General features: G+C 34.8%; 2 protein-coding genes across 2 annotated transcripts in view; one reads left to right on the top strand and one right to left on the bottom strand.

Moving 5' to 3' along the window:
* The window catches only part of TECRL (trans-2,3-enoyl-CoA reductase like), a 186888-nt gene that overhangs the window by 20456 nt on the left and 140889 nt on the right, over positions 1-25543 (top strand). The gene's annotated exons all lie outside the window — the stretch shown is intronic.
* Positions 5855-6256, bottom strand: LOC114023614 (adenylate kinase isoenzyme 6-like). Its single transcript, XM_027836329.1, has one exon. The coding sequence runs from the start codon at positions 6254-6256 to the stop codon at positions 5855-5857; it is 402 nt and encodes a 133-aa protein (XP_027692130.1).

The raw sequence follows: 25543 nt of genomic DNA, 5'->3' as shown, positions 1-25543 counted from the left end.
CTTCATGGTCTACAATACCTTTTATCAAGATGTAGTTACCTGCCTTATCTCTTTTAATTAGGTCTATTTTTACTTTTGCTTTCTCTGAGATCAGGATTGCTAGACCCACTTTTTTTTTTATTTCAGCTGAAGCACAATAGATTCTGCTCCATCTCCTTACCTTTACTCTGTGTGTGTGTGTGTGGGTGTGGGTGTGCTTCAAGTGTGTAACATATTGTAGGATTCTTTTGATACACTCTGCTATCTGCTTCCATTTTATGAGAGTTTTTCCCATTCACATTCACAGTTATGATAACTACTTATGCATTTCTCTCCATCCTGTTCTTTCTCCTGTCTACCTCTGTCTCCTTTCAACCTTTCCCTTCTCACCAATATTTTGCTTCTGTCTACCACCTTCCATGTTTGTCCCTCCCTTATGCCAGTTTCTAACCCACTTTTACTTGATTTCCTACCCTTCTACCTCCCTGTCAGGTATGATGTATTTCTATATTTAACTGATTGTGTATATGATTCCCTCTTTGAGCTGATACTGATAAGAGTGAGAGGTTCAGGTGATGATGAGCATTGCCACCCTCTGATCTTCCCCTTTTTTGCACCTCTTTATGTGAAATAATTTACCCCATTCTACCTCTCCCTTCTGCATCATGTACTTTTCTTTCTCATCCCTTAATTATTTTTATGTCATTCCCTCAAATCCATCTTATGCCCATACCCTCTGTCTATGTATATTCCTTCTAGTTGTACTATTAATGATAATTTTTTTTAAGAATTATAAGTATCATCTTTCTGTGTAAGGGTACAAAAAGTTTAGCTTTATTGAAGCCATTACATTTTCTTTTCCCTTTTTGCCTGTTTATATTTCTCTTGGGTTATGATATTGGACATCAGATTTTTTGTTTAGTTCTGATCTCCTTATGAAAGCTTGAAATCTTTTTATTTCATTTAATTACCATTTTTCCCTGAGTAAGTGATTCTTCATTCTAGTCCTAGTTCCTTTGCCTTCCAAAATATCATGTTGTATGATTTCAGATCCTTTAATTTTGCAGCTGACAAGTCCAGTGTAATCCCGATTGTGATTCCCTGATATTTTAATTGTTTCTTTCTAGCCATTTGTAGTATTTTTTCCTTGACTTAATAGTCCTGAAATTTGACTATCATATTCCTTGAAATTTTTATTTTGGGACCTCTTTCCTGAGGTTATTGATGGATTCTTTCAATGCCTGTTTTGTCCTCTGGTTCCAGGATATCAGGGCAATTTTCATTGATAATTTCCTGAAAGATGCTGTCCAGGTCCTCCTTTTGATTATGGCTTTAAGGTGGCCTAATGATTCTGGTATTGCTTCTCCTGGATTTATTTTCCAGGTCAGTTGTTTTTTCCCAAGAGCTATTTTACATTTTCTTTCATTTTTTCATTCTTTTTAATTTGTTTGATTCCTTCTTTCGGTCTTACAGCTTCATTAGCTTCCACTTGCCGAATTCTAACTTTTAAGGAGTTGTATTCTTCAGTTAGTTTTTGTACTTTCTTTTTCATTTGGCTGATTGTACTCTTTAAGATGTTGTTTAATTCAATGCATTTTTGTATCTCCTTTTCCTTTCGGCCAATTCTAATAGTTTTCCAAGCTGTTGATTCTTTTCATAATTCTCTTGCACAACTTTCATGTCTTTTCCCATTTTTGTTCTATTTCTCGTTTATGATTTTTGAGCTTCTTTTTGAGCTCTTCCATGAGTTCTTTCTGTGCTTGAGATAACTTCCCATTTTTCTTTGGGCTTTTGCCTCTAGGTGTTTTGATATTGTTGTCCTCTTCTGAGTTTGTCTTAGTCTTCCCTGTCACCATAATAATTTTCTATGGTCAGATTCTTTCTTTGCTGTTTTTTTGCTCATCTTTTTTGGCATTTTTCCTTTCTCTTAAATTTGAGTTCTGCATCTGGGGTGGGAGGGCACTGTCTCAGGCTTTTTGTGCCAGTGACTACATGCCCTGGTTGCTTACCTGGTGCTGTGCTGATGTTGCCCTGAGGCCCTGGGGGACTATCATGTCTGGTACTGTGCTAAGGGTTTTGGATGGTGGATAGCTGGTGCTTCTGGAGTCCATAATGGTCTAGAAGCTTACCTGGTACTGAGCTGGGTGGTGTCTGGGTGTGCTGAGGTCAGATTTGTTTCTGGGTCTCCCCAAATCAGACTAAAACATTAGTACTGAAGTACGTGGAGTTCTAGGCACTGGAGGATGCCTGTTTCCCCTGTACTGTGCTTAAGGATGTGGAGGTCTGGCTTCCTTTCTTTTCATGCCAGAAGATGCCTGTTTGGGAAGGGCTTATACTGAAGCATGTGGTGGTTCTCAGAGCTGCCAGTTCCCTTATCTATGTAAGACACTTGGGGTTCCTGGTGTTCGCATTTGTCCATTCCACCACACTGGGGCTTAGGATCTCCCACTAGTTTGCTGATGTGGGGCTTGCTGCTGGCTTGCTGGGATGCTTTCTGTCATAGACTGGGCTCCCCTTTCATCTGATTGAAATGGACCTTTCTTATTGATCTAAGTTTCTTGGGCTAAAAGATTGTTTCACCTCATCTTTTTGCTGGTTCTTCTGTTTCAGGATTTTTGTGGCACTATTTTGTGGGGTTTTTTGGAGGTGAATATAGGAAAGTTACAGTGATTTATCCCTTACTCCACCATTTTGGCTCCCAGAAGTCAACTAGTCCATGTATTTGAATGTGATTTCTTTGCACCATATCAGAATCAGCTTAAGTTTGTACTTAACTGGCATGATCTTTGAGAACATAAGGTCACCTACACAACATGACAAATATCAGACTAAAACATTAATGAAAAATAAAGTCAACTAAAACCTCTAAATTCTATTTTCGCTTCTTATGCAAATCTTTTTTGATTTCTGTATAGTCTGTAATCTGTATATTACTGTAATTACTTGACAGCATTGTATCATCTTTGCATTTGTTTTGAAATCAAAATAATTTGTACCTTTTTAAAAGATTTTGTTTTGTTTGTTATTAATCAGTATAGGACCAAGGGCAGAGCCTTGTCTCATGTATCCCTCTGACAGTTCCTTTAGGTAGACATCAAAGTATTAATGGATTCCACCAACTACATATCTAACTAATTATAGATTAACTAGCAATTATTTTACTCACGAGTATCTCTTGATCTCACATGCTTATTGAAATTAAAGGCAAAATATTTATGGAATTCCATCTCTATCACTTTACCTTGAAATTTAATTTTTTTTAAAAGTCAAAGAATTAAGTTTTGGAAGATCTTTTAGTATATATGGAATAGCTTCTCAAAACAATAAATCATACACACAATGCCTTAAAGTATACAAAGTCCTTTACAAACATGATCTCCTTTTTGGCTTGTAAAAACTATATGAGGCAGCTAAAGCAACTTTTTTTATCATCTTCATTTTGCAGAAAAGAAAATTGAGGTGGAGAAAGCAAGTGAGTTGTTAGCCAAAAAACTATTAATTGTGAGAGAAGGGGTAAGAACTTCCTTTTCAAATTAAAATGCTACCAAACATCCATGTAAGTGTATATTGTAAAGGGTGGTGCAGTGGATAGAGCACCAGCCCTGGAGTCAGGAGGACCTGAGCTCAAATCCAACCTCAGACACATAACATTCACTAGCTGTGTGACTCTGGGCAAGTCACTTAACCCCAATTGCCCTCACTGAAAAAAAAAAAAGAATATATTGTAGAAGTCTGGATCACAGTTAGGAAATCAAAGCAGCTTATGATGTGGATAAGTAAGAGGACAAAAATACAACCTAGAAGAACTGTTTAAGAAAGGCATTTAGTTAGGACTAAAAAGAAACAGTTCACAACACAGTGAGATCAGCCCACTAAAAAAAAAATATTCCAGTTAAAGAATAGTACTAAATAAGGCTGAACAAATAGGTTAGATTAAATTGATAGCTTTTAAAGGACAAGTTGCTTACATTGTTTATATTATTTTTAAAGCAAAAATTGAATGAAAAAAAACATGCACAAAAGAATATTATATCCTTCCCAGAAAAATAAAATAAAATAAGTAGTGAAACATAAGCTCTTAGCACCATGATGGGGAAAAATGGATCAAATGGAAAATAGCATTTCTAGAATCTTGTGTTCCATTTCTAATTCTACCACTAAATTTTCCTTTAATCTTCATATGTGTCTGTTTACAAATTTATAAAATGGAGTGATTATTTTTTTTTCTGGTTTGGGATAAACTTCTGGTAAGAGGGACCAGCTGTATTCATCACCAGAAAAAGAAATATACCAAATAAAGTAAAAGAAAAAGAAAAAAAAGTAAGAAAAGGGGAAATAAATTTTTAAAAAATGAATGTAGGGAATCCTTGAAGAAAAAATTAGCAGTAAGACTAAAAAGAAATAAGTAAACAAAAATGAGGTTTAAATGTAATGGATAAATGTTATGGGTTTTACAATTAAAAAACAATCTGAAGAAAGGAACAATATTGAAATTATATTATATATACTCCATAAGTAGCTTTGGCTAGAATACTTAACATAATATGTAATATTAATAAAATAATTAAAAGAAGAAATAAAAAGGGGAAATTAGAGGTTTTAATGGAAAACTTAAAATGTAAACAAAAGAATAGACTATCACAGATCTTTGGAAATTTCAATAAAGTATTGACTATGTTAAAAAAAAGAATGGAGAGAAGGGTTGAAAATTATAGAAATGAATATATGCATATGTATATATGCATGTATATGTGCATATGTGTGTGTGTGTGTGTGTGTGTGTGTGTATATCTATCTGGAAAAACAAATAGCTAAATTGAAAGAACACTTGCCCTAATGAAGCAAAGCAATGACCCTTGAACAGATAAATTATCTTCTAAAAATTATTGGCTTCCCAGAAAAAAAAGATGAAAATAATAGCATAAAAATCCTTTTGAATGAGAAATTTTCTTAGATATATCAGGAAAAAAGTGTGTGTGTGTGTGTGTATGTGTGTGTGTGTGTGTGTGTTTGTAGAGGGAATATGAATGAAAGCAATCCAAACTATGCTATTACAGAAGAATTTCAAATTCAACTTACCTAGAAATATAATGATGATGTTCTGGAGCTTGGATTTTAAGACTCTTATAATTAGTTCAGAAGAAGGAATTTGTGTATCAAGGTGAACATGGCATAAATCACATGGGAGTACTTATTAATAATCAGAAATAAATGAAAATGCTGAATTATGATGATATAATGAAAAGAAAGAGAAATCTGCCTAAAACTTCAAAATAACATGTCCTGCAAAGCTAAGCATTATCTTCCCTAAAAAAAAGATGAATTTCAATTAGGCAGACAAATTTTTCTTTTTTTCATCTTCTTTGTTATTTTTTAACACTTAATGTAATGTTTATAGCTTTATCCTTAGACTCTTTTATTTCTAAGTCAGCAGTTCTTCCTAGCCTTCATTTTCTTTTTCATTTCAAGATTTCCACCTATTTTCTCAAATTTGCTTATTCTTATTTATAAGTGAGAATGCTGAATATTCCTAAACTTAAGAAAGTCCTTAATATCTTATTCATTGTATTTGGGGGTTTTCATTTTTCTCATAGAGAAAAAAATTAATTTAGTCATAACTCATCTTCATATATCATCCACCTGCTACTTCTACAACACAAGCCTGGTTAGTAAAATGTGATGTATGTTGTCCTAATTTCTACTGCATGGAGAAGGAAAAATCATTAAGAAAATCTTTAACCATCATGTGGAAAACCGGAAAAGTCCAAAGCTTTGCCCTCAAGGTTCAATCATTGTCTTTTATCCACTGCTCAATCCATTTCATTATCTGATCTAAATTATTCTCTAGTTCTTGCTGGGCAGCCAGTGTACTATTTCATGGTTGGAGGTTTTTGGCTTCACAAAGAATTTGGAAAATTTCCCACTGAATATTGTCCTGTAGTTTCTTTACACTGTATCCCCTCTTTTCAAATCTTAAATATAATACAGAATTATCTGTTTGAAGCACAAAAACTATATGAAACCATTGTTTAGGGAAGAAGTCACAGCCATGGTAATCAACAATAACTCCACCTTTTTTCGTTTTATTCTCTAACTCATCAATTACTCTGTCTTCTTCCAAAATGGGACATTCATAGTCTTCATCAAAGCCATCACTTAACAATACTTCTTGGGCTAAATTGCCCACATTAATGTCTGTTCTTGTTGCAAGTTCTTTACCTAGCATGGTCCTTCCAATCCCTGGTGTACCCATGAGTAGGATGTTGGGCAGCTTCATGGTCAAAATGGCACCAGCTCCACCCTGGTCACCTGCTCTCCACAAAGAAGCAGCAGGTGGGGGAGGGGCTAGGCAGGAGCCAAGGGGGTGGACCCAAGGTCCTCTGGCAGGCAAATTTTTCAATCATTCCTTAGGGAAAGCTACAGGTGATTAGAACCTTTCCCATGTAAATGCAACAGTCAAAAAAAATGAACCACAATAAACAATTTCACATAGTAGGAATAAGCTAAAAGTTGACTAGATATAACGTATATATATAAGAGCAAGTTGTTTTTCCTTAGAAGTCCAAACTTTTCTGAGGATCATTCAGTAATAAAAACTAGAATAGGTATAAGATGCTATGAATGGTGATCAGACAGAAGTATACTAGAACAAAGGTCTGAGGAGGGAAAGGGAAAATAAAGTTATTTCTTGACATTGGAAAGTCAGAGAGGAAGATCATCCAAACAAAAAAGATAGGGGCTGGGGAGGGGTATAGGATCCTGACATACATTCTTATCAGGGCTGGGTACAGGAAGTATAATACACACACACACACACACACATATACATACATATATATATATATTTATGTATATATATTTATAATTACATTTAACAATTTTGTTCTGAACTAGAGAGGGAAGAAAGGTAGAGTTGTATTTGTATCTGATATTGGAGATTTATTTCTCATTATTTTAAGCAAAAAAGAGGTTTATTTCTGACTTTTAAAAGCAGGAAATTTAATATAATTTGAAAGGAGGGAAAATAAGCAATACTACCAATTATAACTTTGGAAATAAAAGATTAGAATACTTTGTTGTTCTTCTGACTTCACTCCTGAGTCTCTGGACTTTCTTCATTGGGAAACGATGTCTTTATCAGCATGGAATTTTACTCTGCTCCTCTGACCAGTTCTTCTAATTGGTCAGTTTTCCTCCAGAACCTCAATTTAAGGAGAGTCCTTAGGTCAGCTTTCATTTCTATGAAAAATTCTGCTCTTGCCCTTAGGTGTGTGCCTTAACACTTCACATTTTTATCTCTATTTTACATAATATCCTCCCCCATTAGAATATATGCTCCTTGAGGTCAAAAATTAACTTTTGGCTTGTATTTGTATTTCCTGGTGCTTATTGACTTGTTGACTTGCTCACAAAAATAAAGAATTACAAAACAAATTTGAAAACAGAAATATAAAATGAAGAAGCATTTTCAAAACATTTAATATGTACAAAGCTATGTAAAAGATATTTTAATGTCATTTATATGCTTGGTCTGAATTATTCCCCCTCCCCCAAAAAAGTGGCAAGCATGAATTTTGATAAGACAAGGATAAAATTAGATAAATAATAAAAAATATAAACAACTTAATTGTTTTCTTAAAATCACCATAAATAGTGAAATGATAATATGAAATATTTATGAATATATGAAATATTTATATCATAACATCTAAGTACTTTAAGTAAAAGTGAGAAACAAACTTGCATTTTAGATAGTAAGACATTTAATATAGGTGACTTTAACATTCCTATTCCAGTCCTTAAAAATTCCAATAGACAATTTAACAAAAAAGAAATTATGTATCCTATGATGGAACTGACATATCTATGGCAATTAATGAATAAAAATCTTAAAGAATATAACTCATTCTTGGTGACAAATGGTATTTTTGACATTAGAGGACCTCTAGCTTATTCTCTCATTTTGAAGATAAGACAACTCAGACCTAGAGAAGTCAAATGACTTGTTTAAGGTCATTCAGCTAGTTAGTGATTGACCCAGGGCTAAAACTTCCATTGTTCTCCTATTGTACAAACATGATGCTATATGTGTGCATGGTTATATGTATATCCATTGTATGTGCATATATGCATATCTATCTAAAACCTCTCTGCATATAGCTATGCTGAAATATGCATATGCATAAAAGTATGAGACTCACCATAGTTAATTTGAGTCTGAAGTATAAATTTAGAACTTTAAAAAAATATACAAATGATTTTATTTCATTCCATCTTCATACTATCTAATACGCAAATGTCGTTTTCTTTTGTCTTCTACCCCCAAACTCCATGGACAAAAAACAGCATGCAAATCAACACATGACTAAATATAGTTTCTTTTAAAAGGAATTACAGCATAGGTAAATCACATACACATTTTATTAAGTACAATGAAATTTAAATCACTCTGATATTTAGCATCCCAAGTGAAAACAGTTATGTCATACCATTGCCCATTCTTTTATATTGCATTTAGTTTAAATTAGCTAGGATGGCATTGGTTGGATTTGTTATGGATTAATAAAATCTCCTTATTTCTTTATGCAACTACAAATGGCAAATGTACTTATTGTGAAGTTGGTAAACTTAAACAGCATTCTCCCCAGCCCCTCCCCTTTTTGAGATTAAGAAGTTCAAGGAATAGGATGAAGGATCTGATCAAATGTGTCATCTCAAGATACAAAGGCTGTTTTGTGATGTTTCACTTTGTTGGAACTTATGTGTATATCTCTCTGCTGTTTCTTCTTTCCTAGAAGGAAATTGAATCACAGAGATAAGTGACATCTAAAATAATGGCATGTGTGTCTGTAGCAAATCATTACCTCTCATATTTTGTTGCCGATGATAATGATAATGATAATTTGGCCTCCCAAGCTGCATTGTTTTGAGTAAGACCTTGGAACAGACTGTGTCCTCTATTCTAGGACCAACTTAGCTAAAAGATTGAGAGAGAGAGAGAGAGATCACAGACATCACAGACAGGTTGACATCACAATAATTAACATCTAATTCTGGGATCCAATAAAGCAGATGAAAATATAAATTCACCACAAATTTTTACAGCCCCTTATATTTCAGAAGAGTTAGAAGATAAGTGGAATGGACTCTGAGGGTGCTATGGATCATATGTTCTTTAACTCTCTTAAAATATTAATTTAACCAATACTCTTATTGCCAAACTCCTAAGAAGTTAATATGCCCAGGATAGAGTCAAAATGGCAGATTAGAAGTAGCCACTCAGCTGAACTCTCTCCTCCAACACTTTAAAATAAAGCCTTAAATAATATTTTGGAATGCAGAGCCAACAAAAAATCAGAGTCAGGGTAAGATTTTTTCTGGCCTAAGAAAATTTAAGGGGTAAGGAGGAGAAGTCTGAAATACTGGAATGGAATTCTTACAGATTTTGCCTGTAGTCAACACACAGGGCAGTGGCAACAGTGGCCACAGCAGAAATAGTAGCTTCAGAAGCTCTCAGCAAAGTGGGTGGACAACTGCTCAGAAAGAGATTATAGGGAACATTTTGCTCACACTGGGTATAGCTGCTGCTGATTGGCAATTCAGCTGCTCATACACAGTTCTGGGTCTAAGTTCCAGGGGGGAAAGGAGTGCTGGTGGTCAGTCACAAGGGAGTAGGAGCCATGGTCAGAGTACCAAAGCAGAGAGGAGCTCCAGTGCTTGTGGCTCCAGGGAACCAGAGACCTTTCCTGGCTAAAGACTAGAGTACAGTCCAGGAGAAGAGTGACTATACCTCTCCCAGGATCACACCACCTTGGAAGAACTAAAAACTTGCAGACCCTCAGAACTTCTGAAGAAAAGTAACACAAAAAAGTCTGAAGATTGAGATAGCACCTCCTCACACATAGGTGAGAAGAATTTAACTTTAATATGAAGTTTAAAATTAATAAAGAAGCTGGGAAAAATGAGCAAACAACAAAAATGTATTTGACAGTAAAAAGCTACTGCAGTAGCAGGGAAGACCAAGATGTAAAATCAGAGGAAGATAACAATGTGAAAACAGCTACCAAAAGTGCCTCAAAGAAAAGTGATCATTGGAAACAAACTCAACAAGAATTCCTAGAAGAGTTAAAGAAAAATATGAATGGTAGAAGAAAAATTGGGGAAAGAAATGAATAATTCAAGAAAATTATGAAAAGATAATAAACAACTTTGATTTAAAAAAAAGGCAGAAAAATACTGAAGAAAATAACATCTAAAACCAAAGAATTAGTCTAATGGTAAAAGAGGTGCAAAAACCCATTGAAAAAAATAACTCCTTAACAAGCAGAATTGACCAAATTGAGAAAGAAGTACAAATATCACTGAAGAAAATAATTCTTAAAAAATTAGACTTGGGCAGATGGAAGCAAATGACTCCATAAGACTTCAAGGAACAATAGAACATAGTAAAAAATGAAAGAAAAAAAACCAGGAAAAAAAAACATGAAATATCTTATCAGAAAAAAAACTGACCTGGAAAATAGATCAAGGACAGGTAGATTAAAAATTATTCAATTACCTGAAAGACATTACCAAAGAAAGAACCTAGACATCATATTTCAAAAAAAAATTATCAAGGAAAACTGCTTTGATATCTTAGATTCAGAGGGTAAAATATAAATTAAAAGAATCCACTGATAACTTCCTGAAAGAACTCCCAAAATGAAAATCCCAGGAATATTATAGCTAAATTCCAGAGCTTCCAAATCAAAAAAGAAAATATTTCAAGCAACCAGAAAGAAACAACTAAAATATTGAGTAGCCACAGTCAGTATCACACAGGATTTCATTACTTCCATTCTAAAGGAGAAAAAGGCTTGGAATATGATGTTCTGGAAGGCAAAGAAGCTGGAATCATAATCAAGAATCACCTACCTAGCAAAAATGAGCGGAAGCCTTAATGGAAAAATTAATATTTAATGAAACAGAGTACTTTTAAGCATTCCTGATGAAAAGATCAGTCAGTACAGAACAGAAAATTTAACATTCCAAGAGAAAACTCATGAGAAGCATAAAAAGGTAGACATCAAAGAGTAATCATAAATCAGTAAAGTTAAACTGCATTCATTCTTTTGTGTGTGAAGATGATACATGAACTTTCTAGAACTTTATCAATACTAAGGCAATTAAGAGGGAGTTTATATAGACAGAGTCCATAGGTGTAATTTGATTTTGTTGGGATAGTCTCCCCACAAAAAAAGAAGAGTAAAGTGGAGAGAAAGGGGAATGCACTGGAAAAGAGGGAAGGGAAAGGTAGAATAGGGAATATTTTCTTACATAAAAGAGGCACACAAAGAAGAAATTTTACAATGAAAAGAAAAGTGTGGAGATGTCAGGCAATTCTTGAACCTCACTCTCATTGGAATTTCTTTAAAGAAGGAATAATACACACACACACACACACACACACACACACACACACTGGAACTCCTACTTTTTGTTAGCTTACTTCTGGCACTATATATGAGATGTAAATACCTAACAAATGGCTGAAAGAGGGCTCCAATGACAAAAGGCAAATTAAACATGCAATAGTCACTTATTAATTGCATACTTTATTCTAGGTACTGTCCTCAAACCCTCCCCCCTTCTTAGCTTTTCTGTTACTCTAGAGGATACCACCATCCTCCCAGTCACCAAGTCTGGTAACTTAGGTGTCATCTTTGGTTTCTCATTCTCTCTCTCTCTCTCTTTATATTCAATCAGCTGCTAATTCCTGTCTTTAGTACCTTCATAATATTTCTTCTATTGCCACCACTCTAGTAGAAGCTCTTATCTACTCACATCTGGGCACTGCAGTAATCTACTGACTTTTCTTCCCACCCCTCTCTTTCCTTACTTCATTTTTACTTAACTGCCAAATTGCTCAACTGGAAATAGTCAAAGTGGAAATCTGACCATGTCACTTCCACTTTTAATCAAGTCCAATGGACCTGTTTCCACTAGGATAAAATATCAAATCCTCTTTTTGGCTTTTTATGCCCCATAAACTGGCACCTTCCTTCCTTTCCAGTTTTCTTACAACTTACATTTTTTCTCATCATCCTTTTACTCTGCAATCAGTGACACTTGCTTCGTCGTTGGTCCTGACACTAAACACTCCATCTCCAGTCTACAGGAATTTTCAAATGCTGTCCTACAATATCTAGAAGTATCTCCTTCCTCACCTCTATCTCCTAGCTTCCCCTTCCTTCAAGTCTACAAGAAACCTTTCTTTATCTTCCTTAATTCGATTGTCTTCAATCTTTGGATTATCTCTAATTTATCTTGCATATATTTGTTTTTATAGAGTTTGCATATTATCTCTCCTGTTAGACTTCTTTAGGTCAATGATTGTATTTTGAATTTTTTTAACCTCATTATTTAGTTTAGTTAACAGAATACAATATGTGGCCAAAAATACCAATTGATTGGCTGCTAAGCACCAGGGATAAAAATAAAAATAATACACAAAACCAAACAAAAACCACTACACGTATGCAAAATGTCATACAGAATATAGATGTAAGGTAAATATGAATTAGGTTTAAGTTCTTTCTCATTATTTTTAAATTAAAATAAATATACAGAAATATTTCAGCTTTTTCCTCAAACCTCAATTATATTATTCCATGTACCCCTTGGAATGCATATACCTCACTTTGGAGACCACTGATCTAGAAGGTTTTCCAGAATAGAAAAGCAGCACCAGCCCTCTGACTAACTTGTTGGGAGTTACATGCTATAGCCAAGGATACATTTTTGAAAAAAAAATGATTGGCAGCATATCTTTTCAGGACCTAGTATTACCAGGATCCCAGAGAATGAGAAAGAAAAGACTACATTGCAATCCCAGCAACTTCTGGAGGTGCTGACCTCCGTCAGGCAATGTGATTATATTGTCTGTTGTGGCAAGGCATTACTGATATTCTGATTTTTTCCCCCCTCGGGCAGTCATTCAGTTAGCTTTCAATCCCTGTTGATGTGGTAAGATTCAGATCAGTAATCTGAGCCAACCAATCTGTTTCCACTGAAGCAAGTGAATATCACATTCCCTTATTTCCCTCTAAGGGATCAGACCTCTTTGATTCACATTTATTTTGTACATATTCCCATTAGCTAGCAATGCCTGTTCTGGTGGATTGATTGTTCCTTTAAATTAAGAGTTGCTGTACCTATACTTTTTCATAAATACATATCTCCAACACCTTTCTTATGAAAAGAGAAAATTAATTAGTATTTTTATTATTGCTTTCTGTTTTTCCCTCATTACCATATTCCCATTTTTTTAAATGATCATTTACTAATGTTTTATGTTGGGAAATTTTTGTCTTTTCAATTACTAGTTACTCAAAGGTTAGCATTTGGCCTTTTTTTTTTTTTTTACCAAAAGTATGATTAGTGCTTTCTTACAGTAAAGGATATGATGAATTACTGGCTGTGTAATGCAGTTCTTTATTTGTCAATACTGGTCTTTATGCCATTGAGTATAGATCTGTAGCTTGCTTCTCATAAACTGCCTTCAATAGTAACCTGGTGTTTATTAAATTGTGCCTTTCAACTAAGAAACCCTAGGCAATAATGTCCTAGAATCATTACTCTTATTTTATTGATAGAGGCTGGCTAAAGTCTTCATGCCTGGATTATTGCTCCTATTTCTGAACATCTGTCTTTACTTAACCTTCCCAGCCACTTTATTCTTGTAATAATGTGATCACAACTATATACCATCACAACAGTCAGGATTGAATGGGGTGGGGTTAATCAATTATTTGTGGGGAGAACCAGCTGAACTAGAAGATGGGGATGATTTTCAAAAAGCTTCTCTTAACTCACTGATCCTTTTTTACTTGTTGAGTCATTGTTATTTTATAGTTAATAGAAAATCCCTCTGTGGACATATATTTTAGGGTTAGAATGGAGGAACCTGTTTTGGAGTTTATGTGACTATATGCTTTTTTCAATACTCTGAAGAATTTGATTGGTACTAGAACTTCTATTTTCTCAATTTTTTTTTCATGCAGGTAATTCAGTATTTCAGTCAGTCATACCCTTTGCCAAAGTGAAAGGAAATTCTTCTTCCTAGGTATCTTTTTAGTTAGCCTTTTTAGTCTTAGTATTCTGGATTTATTATTTTTTAAAGAGGGTTAATTGTTTCAATTACAATTAGAAACAGATGGCATATTTACTTTAAACTAACAATATTTTAAAGGAGATAATGGCCCTGAAATAAGTGATAGTCATTTTCAAAGAAATACAACAGATTTTAACTTTTAAACCTCACATGACTTCCTAAAGACTGAGATTATCATAGAACATTATTGAATCTATTGATCTCTTACTCTATCCCCTTCATTTTTTCAGTGGAGAAAAGTGAGCCCCAGGCAAGTTAAGTTGCTTGCTCTTGTGTCACCATCATAAGGTAAAATGTATCAAGGAGGCATGTGATAATGGGAATTGCATTGACTCTTGAGTTAAAGGACCTATATTCAAATACATGCTCTGTCACTCTACCTTTTTGACCCTGGACAAGTAATTTCACTTCTCTGGACTTTGATTTCCTCATCTATAAAGTTTAAAAATGGGATTAGATGACCTTTAAGGTTAGTTTGGATTCCAAATCTATGATACTAAGCTCTTTGAGATAAGGACAATTTTTTCTTTGTACCTTGATTGACCATTAATTACAGTGTCTTTTTTTTTTTAAGCAATTGGGGTTAAGTGACTTTCCCAGGGTCACACAGCTAGTAAGTGTCAAGGGTTTGGTCTGAGGCCAGATTTGAACTTAGGTACTCCTGACTTCAGGGCCAGTGCTCTATCCACTGCACCACCTAGCTGCCACAAACTTTTATTTATTTAGTTATTTTTTAGGGTAAAACAAGTGGGGTTAAGTGACTTACGCAGGGTCAGACAGCTAGTAAGTGTTAAGTATCTGAGGTTGGATTTGAACTCAGGTCCTCATGACTCCAGGGTTGGTGCTCTATCCACTGCACCACCTAGATGCCTCTAATTACTGTGTCTTGCCCATAGGAGATAATAATTGCTTGTTGAATTGAATTAAGTTCTTCCTTTCATGATGTGGCATTATATGGCTCCATAGCAGAAGAGCTGTGATTGTACTCAAGAAGAAAAAGCATTTCTTATGATCAGAAAGGCTGGGCTTATTTCCATGATTCACTATTTCAGTCAGTTAGTCAATAAACATTTAACTGCATATTATGTACCAGGCTCTATGCTAAGTGCTGAGAATACAGAATGAGAGAGAGTGAGAGAGGTGGGAGGGAGGGAGGTAGAAAAAATAGCACCTGCCCTTCAAAAAACTGACAATCTAATGTAGGAGACATCAAGCAAACAAAAATATGTACAGACAAGTAGAGACAGGAAAATAGGAAATAATTAAAAGCGTCAATATTGAGAGGTTGGGAAATGCTTCCTGTACTATATTCTGCCCAGCTCCCCATCAGTAAAATGGGGGCAGTAATAATTACCATACCTATATTGAGAGGATAAAATACATTTTATGTAAACATTCTTCATAATCACTAAAGATATGCCTTCTTATTTTCAATGATTTGATTGTGCTTCAAATGTAAATATTTGTGGCTTCTACTTATAAAATACACTACCAAAATAGCCCATTTTGTATTTTCTTTTTTTTTTCATTTTCACATTAGTCATGTTGTAAGTAAGAATTAGAACTAATAGGAGGAACCATCAGAAAGAGGAAACAAAGCATAACAGAAGAAAAAAATGCAAATAGTATGCTTTGATCTGCATTCAAACTCCATAGTTACTTCTTTGGATGAGGATAGCATTTTCCATGATGAGGCTTTTGGAGATGTCTTAGATCCTTGTATTGCTGAGAGAGGTTAAGTCTATCAAAGTCAGTCATCACTCAATGTGGCTGTTACTGTGTACAACATTCTCTTGGTTCTGCTCACTTCACTCAGCATCAAACCATACAAATCTTTCCAGGTATATCTGAAGTCTGCCTGTTCATCATTTCTTATAGCACAATAGTATTCCATTACATTTATATATCACATTCACAATTATGATGACTATGTGTATCTTTCTTTCCATCCTTCCCCCCTATTTATGCCTCTCTTTCTCCTTTCTCCCTTTCCCTCCTCACTAATGTTTTGCCTTTGACCACCACCTCCCTCAGTCCCAACTTCCCTTTATTAACCCCCTCCCTTTTCTTTCCCCTTTTCACTCCTATTGTCTATAGGGCATGTTAGATTTCTATGCCTGATTATGTTATTCAGTTCTTGAGTCAAATCTGATGAGAGTAAGGTTCAAACAATGCTCATCTCCCTCCCTTCTTTCCCTCTTCTGCAATAGGGTTTTGTGCCTTTTCCTGTGATGTAATTTACCCTTTTCTGCCTCCTCTCTTCCTATTCTCTCAGTACATTTTCTTAGTTAGATCAAAGTCAATTTATACCCACCCCTTTTATGTATACCCCTTTAACATGGTGTAATAACAATACAGTTCTCAAGAGTTACAAGTGTCATCTTCCCTTGTAGGGATGTAAACAGTTTGCCCTTATTAGCAACATATTGTATCTTTCTGTCCTATTTGTCTTTTTCTGTCTCTCTTGACTCTTATATTTGAAGATCAAATTTTCTGTTAAGCTCTGGTCTTTTTACCAGGAAGGTATGGAAGTCCCCTATTTCCTTGAATGTCCATCTCCTTCCCTCTTCATGTTCCACTTGAGTCTTGTATTTGAAAATCAAATTTTCTATTCAGCTCTGGTCTTTTCATCAAGAATGCTTGAAAGCCCTCTATTTCACTGAATGACGATTTTTTCCCCTGCAGGATTATGCTCAGTTTTGCTGGGCAGGTGATTCTTGGTTGTAATCCTATCTCTTTTGCCCTCCAGAATATTATATTCCATGCCCTGCAGCTCCTTAATGTAGAAGCAGCTAAATCTTGTGTTATCCTGATTGTGTTTCCGCAGTACTTGAATTGTTTCTTTCTGGCTGCTTGTAATATTTTTTCCTTGACCTGGCAACTCTGGAATTTAGCTACAATATTCCTAGGAGTTTTCCTTTGGGAATCTCTTTCAGGAGGTGACCAGTGTATTCTTTCAATTTCTATTTTGCCCTCTGGTTCTAAAACATCAGGGCAGTTTTCCTGGATAATTTCTTGAAAGATGATGTCTAGGCTCTTTTTTTGATCATGGCTTTCAGATAGTCCAATAATTTTTAAATTCTCTCTCCTGGATCTATTTTCCAGGTCAGTTGTTTTTCCAATGAGATATTTCACATTGTTTTCTAATTTTTCATTCTTTTGGATTTGTTTTACAGTGTCTTGATTTCTCATAAAATCACTAGCTTCCAATTGCTCTGTTCTAATTTTTAAAGAAGTATTTTCTTCAGTAATCTTTTGGATTTCCTTTTCCATTTGGCCAATTTTGTTTTTTAGGGCATTCGTCTCCTCATTGGCTTTTTGGACCTCTTTTGCCATTTGGGTTAGGCTATTTTTTAAGGTGTTATTTTCTTCAGTAATTTTTGGGGTCTCCTTTAGCAAGCTGTTGACTTGTTTTTCATTATTTTCTTGCTAGACTCTCAGTTTTTCCTCTACTTCTCTTACTTCCCTCTCAAAATCCCTTTTGAGCTCTTCCAAGGCCTGGGACCAATTCATATTCTTCTTCGAGGTTTTGGATGTAGGAGCTTTGGCTTTGTTGTCTTTTTCTGGTTGTACATTTTGCTCTTCTTTGTCACCAAAGTAAGATAATATAGTCTGACTCCTTTTGCACTGCTTACTCATGATCTTGGCCAATAACTTGCATTTTAACCTCTTTGTTAAGGTAGAAGTCTGCTTCCAATGTGGAGAACGCACTGTCCCAAGCTTCAGGGGTTTGTACAACTGTTTTCAGAGATACTTTTAGGGACCTGAAAGTTTTCATTTCTTCCAAGGTGCTATGATAAGGGGAGAGGTGTTTTCTCTCCACTGCCACAACAAGCTCCACCACACCAGAGTTCCTCCTTGCCCCAGGACCGCCCCTCAGAACTGTGACCCAGATCTAAGCACCGGGTAAAGAAAGAAATTCCTGCCTCAGCACTGGCAAAGAGATCCCTGCAATCCCTCTCTGATCATCCACTTGATCACCCCTCAGTCTGTGGGCTGAAAGCTCAGGAAACAGCCGTGGCTGAGACCTAGCTCCTTCTCTCACCACAGTCACAGACTTTTCCCACTGACCTTCCAAGTTGTCTTTGGCGTTCATGGTTTGAGAAGTCTGGAAACTGCCATAGCTGCCTGCGATTAAGCCCTCTGAGGCCTGATGCAGGGTCGCTGTGGCCTGCGTGCCCACGCCGAACTGTGCTCCTATCCCCACCCGGCGCGATATACCTTTCCGATCAACCACCCAGGCTGTCTTTGGCTGGAAATTTGTTTCACTCTGTCTTTTTGTGGGTTCTGCTGCTTTAGAATTTGTTTAGAGTCATTTTTATAGGTATTTGGGGAGGTTTGGTGAGAGAGCTCCAGCAAGTCACTGTTTTCCCTCCCCATTTTATATTTTCTATAGCTTATTTTATAAGGTGAAAAATCTTCTCTTGAGGCCAAAGACTTAAATTTTTGTTGTTGTTGCTGTATCTCTAGTGCCTGGTACGTTGTTGTTGTTGAATCATGTCTGACTCTTCTATTTTCTTGTTAATTGGTCTCTGTTGTTCTGTTAGGAGCAACAGGTCAAAAGGAAGGGAAAGTGGTCTGTTGATCTCCAAGATCATGAATACAGTTATTAAACAACTCAGCAAAGTAAATATAGTTCAGTCTAATATTTTGATTTCTCAAGGGAGGAAGAATTAAGTATTCTGAATTTGTGATTTCATTAGTTTAGAAAACTCTTGGTGAAGAAATCCACTCTTTTTATGCAGATTAGCAACTACTCTGGAGACTGAGTAACTTGCCTAGGGTCACACAGGTAATATGTGGTAGAAGGAGCTGTTGAACCCAGATCTTACTGACTCCATAGCTAGTCCTCTGTCAGCCCTGTTTCATACTATGCTCTCTCTTGGTCTAAGTTGGGATACGGTTATGAAAAGAGAATGTAGTTGATAGAAAAAAAAAGACAGGAGAGTTTATAAGGTTAGAAAAGAGAATTGAAAGAGAGTTCAAAGAAGTCTTAGAATTAATAAGCAAGACAATCTGACAAGGAGGAAGCAGAGTATTTATATTGCTTCCATTTTTAAGGAGCTTATATTTCTGTACAGTAAAATAGAACCTCAACTATTTTTTAGCATGATGGTATTTAGAGTTGGTCAGTTTTAAAGCTTCCCAAAATGATGAAAATGTATATCCTCATGGTGCTATTTTGTCAGTTTGAAATGGCATTTCTTCCCAGGTGAGAACAGATCACCTTGCATTGGATAGCTTGGAGATAAAAAATAAATAAATAAATAAAAATAAATTAAAAAATCCAACAATGTGATGCAGCATTGAAATGTGATTTCGTCTTCCCCTGCTGAAATAATATAAATACACAGGAGCTCTCCACAGGACAGGAATGAAATAGAGACTTCAGAAGCTTCCTGGCAGTGTTTTTATGGCCTTAACATCTAACTCGGGGTATAGACTTACCCAAATCAAATTCTAGACATTATTTTATGCAGCAACTTCAATTTGTATTCTGCAAAATTCTCAAAATAGAAATCTTGCCTCGTATGAACCAAATATTTCTTCATACAGATTTTCAACAATCCTGGGGAAAATGTTCAAGTAATGTGATGAGACACCTGGCCTCTGGCTTAGGTACAATATTTCTACATCCAATCAAATTTCATTTGCTAAAGGAATGACATAAAAGTTTCATCCTGCAATTTTTTTCAAGAAAGCTGTCTTATTCTGCAGGACACAAAAAAGTAAAACCTTCTGAATTTGCTTGTAAATAAATATTCTATTTAAAAATATTTTTAACTTATGTGAGGTTTAACTTTTCAGCAACCTTATGAGAGCTAGAGACAATCAAATCCACATAATGCCATCATCAGACCAAGAATGGAGTTTTGTAAGAACATGTTTATTTCAAGAAACAAATCATCAACTTACATGTGCTTATAAATTTCAGGACACAAGGTACTAAAACAAAAGCAATGAGTTAGAAATATGGACTTGAATTATAAACTATCAGAAATATATTTGAAAATAGGATTTGCTTATATCAATATCTGTTTACTTTTTTTACAGGTTACTCTTCATCTGTAGGTTATACTTTGAGAGTTTTTGTGTGTTTGTGTGACTAGTCACACATGCACGTAGGAAATCATTGTTATCATGAAATAGACCTATGTCAATGATCCCAAAGGTAATAAGTAGCATAGGCAGGACTTAAAAACAGATATTCCTAACTCCTAGTTATGTTCCTTATCTACTCCACTACACCATCTCTTATAACTTTGGTAAAGCTTTTAAAATATTTCTTCATTTAACACTCCAGTTTCTGGATTTAATTTCCTAAATTAACAGCCTGCCTGGGTTTTTGCATTTGCCTCCAAGGTAGTAATGTGGAATACTTTCTTTCTTTTTTCTCCCACAATTGCTGCTCCTACATATTCCAGTCTTTACCAGCCTGACTCAATTAATTATTATCTTGTTATCTATTATCCCACCTGTGTACTGTGCTGAAGAATCCTTCTGAACCAGAGAATCATGAGGTCACAGGAGTGGTAGAATTTTAGAGTTGCAAGACATCTTAAAGATCATCTTGACTAGCCCCTTCTTTTATAGATAAAGCAAGTGAGACTCAAGGAGTTTAAGGAATTTAAGCAAGGTCATAGCTAGATAGTGGCAGAACCATACCTGATTCCCTGTTGAATGCTCTTTGCACTCATTACTCTTTTTTTTTTTTAAGGCAATTGGGGTTAAGTGACTTGCCCAGGGTCACATAACTAGTAAGTGTCAAGTGTTTGGTCTGAGGCCGCATTAGAACTCAGGTACTCCTGACTTCAGGACCAGTGCTCTACCCACTGCAACACCTAGCTGCCCCTTTGTACTCATTACTCTTTATATCCCTGCTACATTTGCAAAAGACATGTCTTGTATAGTTGTCATTTGTTTGCTTTTGTTCCACTGGGGAAGCAGTCAAATATATAGTACAATTCCATTTGTGAATGCTAAAATGAATGGGGCAAGTCATTGTCGTGAGATTTATTCTCTAAAGGTGGCAAGTCTTAATGCTTCACTTAAAGTTCAGTTAAGGACAGATGCCCATCTTCAATGGGCAATCAAATTAAAGATATCAAATAAATAGAGTCTCCTGGAATTCTTAGGGAAAATGACAATGGAAAAAAGAAAAAGTTTCACTGTCCTGTAAACAAAACTATGATTTTGTTGATCTTTATGGGAGCAATTCCTCCCCACACAACACTCTATGAACAGTTAAATTTCAAAAGTAACTACACCAATTGCAAAGGTTTCCAAATGTGAGAACATTTGTGAAGGTAGGGATTCGATGGTGATAATAATGTAGCCTTCACCACTTGCATCTGATGTTGTGGCCATTCTTTAACAAGATGAACTTTCCAAAGTGACCTTCCCTGCCTATTTTCTTTGATTTCTTTTCTCCTCATTTACAACTCATGATGCACTCCCCACCCCCTGACCAATTTATAGTGCTACCTTCATTTACACTACTAATGGAGTACATTAGACATAGCACGAAGAAACAGCTTTTAGATAAAACTCTATGAGGATTACAACTACACTACCCAATAATTTGTAGTGATTTTTGGTCAATATTGGTTTGCCCACATTGAGACCTCATCAGAGGTTATTATGATTAGTTATTCCTTACTTACAAAGAACATAACTATCTGGGAACCTCTCCTATTTAGAACCACAAGACAAATAATGCAGTAATGAAAATGTACATCATTTGTCAAACAAAATGTTTGAGACAAAGTTCTTATCTTAATGTTCATGCACATCATTCACAGAAAAGTCCCTAAGGATTTCAGTCAGGGCCTAATTGTTCTTATTACATAATTAGTGACCATATTCCAAGGCCACAGTTTATTAGAAACATCAAACCCAAAGGTTATTGGAATGGATGATCTATAAAGTTCCCTTGAGTTCTCAAGTTGTCATTAAGGTCAAGGACTTTTTCAATTTGTAAGGAGTGGCAGCTGGAGAATCAAAATGAAAAACAATGCAAACAAATAAAACACCAGAAAACATAATAGCCCTATTCACATGAATAAATGAGGCTCTGTTCAAACAAGTAAAACTGTTGATATTCATGTGGCTTCCTCCAATAAGTAAATGATAATAAGTGGTATCTGCTATTTAAAAAGGTCAGAATGTATTTAATGCATTTTAGAAAGATTTACACCAAAAATGATTTAGAAAAAAGTAGTGAGGTTGCCCGAAGGGATGAACCCTCAACTTCAGACTGACCATTTCACATGACTGTGTTCCACTTAGTCAAATTTTGGCAATATTTAACAGGTTACTATCCCACTTGCTTTCTAAACTTTCTTGTAATTAAAGAGCACCCAGCAAAGACATCTCTCTCCTATGAAAAGTCAATTCTTTCTTCCATATATTCCCTTCAAAATTAAGCATTTCATGATTATTGAAATATATAAGATATTCTAGTGTTAGAAGGTGAGATTTATTAGGAAATTGAATAAGGATAAACATTAGCAACATACAATTTAACATGGTACCACTGTGAACTGAATATAATATTAAGAATTTGCCCATATTTAACTAAAAACATAAAATGGAAAATAATTTACATTTACCTCAAATAAGTTTTCATTAGAAAATGGAGAGGTAGTTGATATTCTTTTATAGACTAATTAACTGAGAAAGATAGTGACTAGAGTTTTCTAGCTTAAGATACACACTTTGATTTCTTAAAGGTATAACATACTGATATTAATAGGGATGTGATCTTTTTTCCCCCAAAGGACTCAAAGGATATTTCATGACAATGGTAATTACAAAAATCCTCAAAGTATGATTTTGATCTTTTTTGTGAATGAACTAAATTAGCCACAGGTAGCCAACATTTTTTGTCACGTGGGTAACACAGAAGGGACTAGTTTATAATCTATGCTACGCTTTTTGAATTAACTTTGATTTCCTCTTCTATGACAATAAAATTTGATTATTCTGGTAACAATATGAATTGAAGTCACATGATTTCAACTCTGAAACATTATTGATTTGTTACTAGTTTTAAGTTATTAAATAATTTAAGTTTATTAAATTAAAATTAGATTTTAATGATCACACTTGAGGATATTTTCCCTACTTTATCTCTATTTACACATTCATAAGTTACTGTATTGAAGGATTTATCCTCTCCCTTCAAATTATTTCTTTATAATGAATACAACTTATATATCACACTGTTTTAGAATATATTTGGGAATTATTTTTCTTTCACTAGTCATATATATTAAGTAATTCACAAATTACTAAGTTACAAAAACTCAATTTCTCTTTACTTTTTGCATTTCACATTCTACATAATGACAGAACCTGTATTTAATAACAACAGAGGATAATTAAGTGTCAAATATAATTAAGATATTTTTAAAAAATAAAAGATAAAGCTTTACTTACAATTACTTTATTGTTCATTTTCTTTTATGAAATGCTTTTCTTAGGAACTATGTGATTTAAATTCTATTCAGGATCCATTATTTTAGTGGATGTTTACCGGGCATAATCTTTTCATATGATTTGGTTATATCATAGGCCTAAAAATCTTAATTTTATAAAAAAAAAAATCATATATTTAAAGAGAACAAAATAAAAAATGTTGAACATAGCCTGAGCAATGTTGCTCAGTAATAAAGGTAGCACAGCATGATTGGAAGTTTCCTACAAAATGTTAAATGTTCTATTAAGTTTAAAAATATTATGGAGATCTAGAAACCAAAATAAGTTGATTAAATGACATTTACTAAAATGTTTGAAATGTTCCCGTGATAGGTAGTCATTATATCAGTGAGTTAACCTAAAACACTTAGCTTTCATTTCACTATAGGACAAGGGGTGGTTGTGAAATGAACGTGAATGAATGGTTGTGGCCCCAACAACATCATATCTATACCTTCAAATTTACTATTATCCTGATATTTGCTGAGCTCAGTTTGCTAATCAGAATACTTGGTGCAGTTAGAATCTAGGCAGTATGGGATGGGTAGAGAATCAAATTAAGGTACAACTAAGCCCTGATTAGGGTGAATGAAGAATGCCCTAGAGTGTTCTTACATATTTGAATCCACGATATCCAAAACTACAATTATGTAAAATATGGTAATTGGTTTCAGCTCAACAGAAATATGCAACATAAATTCAAATAATGTGTCTACTTCAGAGCTTTTACTATTTTAGTGAATTCCCATTTGGCTATACTTAACTGCTTGACACCAAACTCCATCTTATTTTTTGCTCTTGAATACTATAAGAAATGGCAAACCACTCCCGTATCTGTCAAGAAAACCCTAAACAGGATCAGACCCAACTGAAATGACTAAACAACAACAACTCTGTATATTCTGTTAACTGTCAATGATATGACAAACAAAGTTTTAGTTACCCAATCATAGAACCTCAAAGAAGGCACTGGTTTCATATGCCATCTAGTTCAACCTATGCATACCTGACCAAAAAGCCCTCCTACACTATCTCTTACTATTGGTCAACCAAACTCTTTTTGAAACATACCTGTTACAGAGAACTGGCTCCTGATGCAGACTGGGACAATTCTAAGCATGATGATCTTTTCTGTCTTTTTGGAAAACCACTCCATTATCGCTAGATCTCCTTTGCGGGACCAAATGGAACAAGGCTATTCTTTCTTTCCCATCAAAGTCTTTCAAAAGGTTGAAGAAAACTGTCATGTTCCCTTAAGTCTTCTCTTTTCCAATCTAAATTCACATACTTCTTAAGGCAACCTTCCTAAAGCAAGCTCCTCAGATCCCTCCACAATTCAGGTTGAAATCCTTTGGATCTGTGGCAGCTTATTAACATCTTTCCTAAAATATGACACCACAAACTGGACAGTGCTCCATGAGTGCACTCACCAGATCTCTGTCCCAGTTTAGCAACTCATAAAGCCATTATTTTCTTTGGTGTCTTGGTTTTGGTTTTAATTCTGCAATACAAAAAAAAATGCAGTATGTGATAATACTTTTATTAGATTCCTCTTATATTTGATATTTGTGTTCCTCTTTTATTCGCCTTAACTTGAAACATGAACCTTATTATTATTGTGATTACCTTTTACTGAAGCTTCTATTTCTTGTGAGTATATTTCTAGGCTATAATAGTTAAAGTTAAATAGGTCAAGTTATAAGAATGAGATACAGAAGTTAGCTGGAAAATAATATCTGTTGGTACCTTATTTTTACTTTCTAGAACTGATTTTTTTTTCTGTTTTAGTCTCCTGGGAATTTTGTTAAGAATTATTTTTACATCAATAATTTCATTTTCAATTTTTACATCACTTTTCTGGGTGAATTTTCTTCAACATTTTTCTTTCTTTCTTTCTTTCTTTCTTTCTTTCTTTCTTTCTTTCTTTCTTTC

Source organism: Vombatus ursinus, unplaced genomic scaffold (genome assembly GCF_900497805.2).
Source record: "Vombatus ursinus unplaced genomic scaffold, bare-nosed wombat genome assembly UNPS02014818.1, whole genome shotgun sequence".
Classification (NCBI taxonomy): Eukaryota; Metazoa; Chordata; class Mammalia; order Diprotodontia; family Vombatidae; genus Vombatus; species Vombatus ursinus.
Note: the sequence above shows the minus strand (reverse complement) of the source record. Positions and strands in the feature narration are given on the sequence as shown.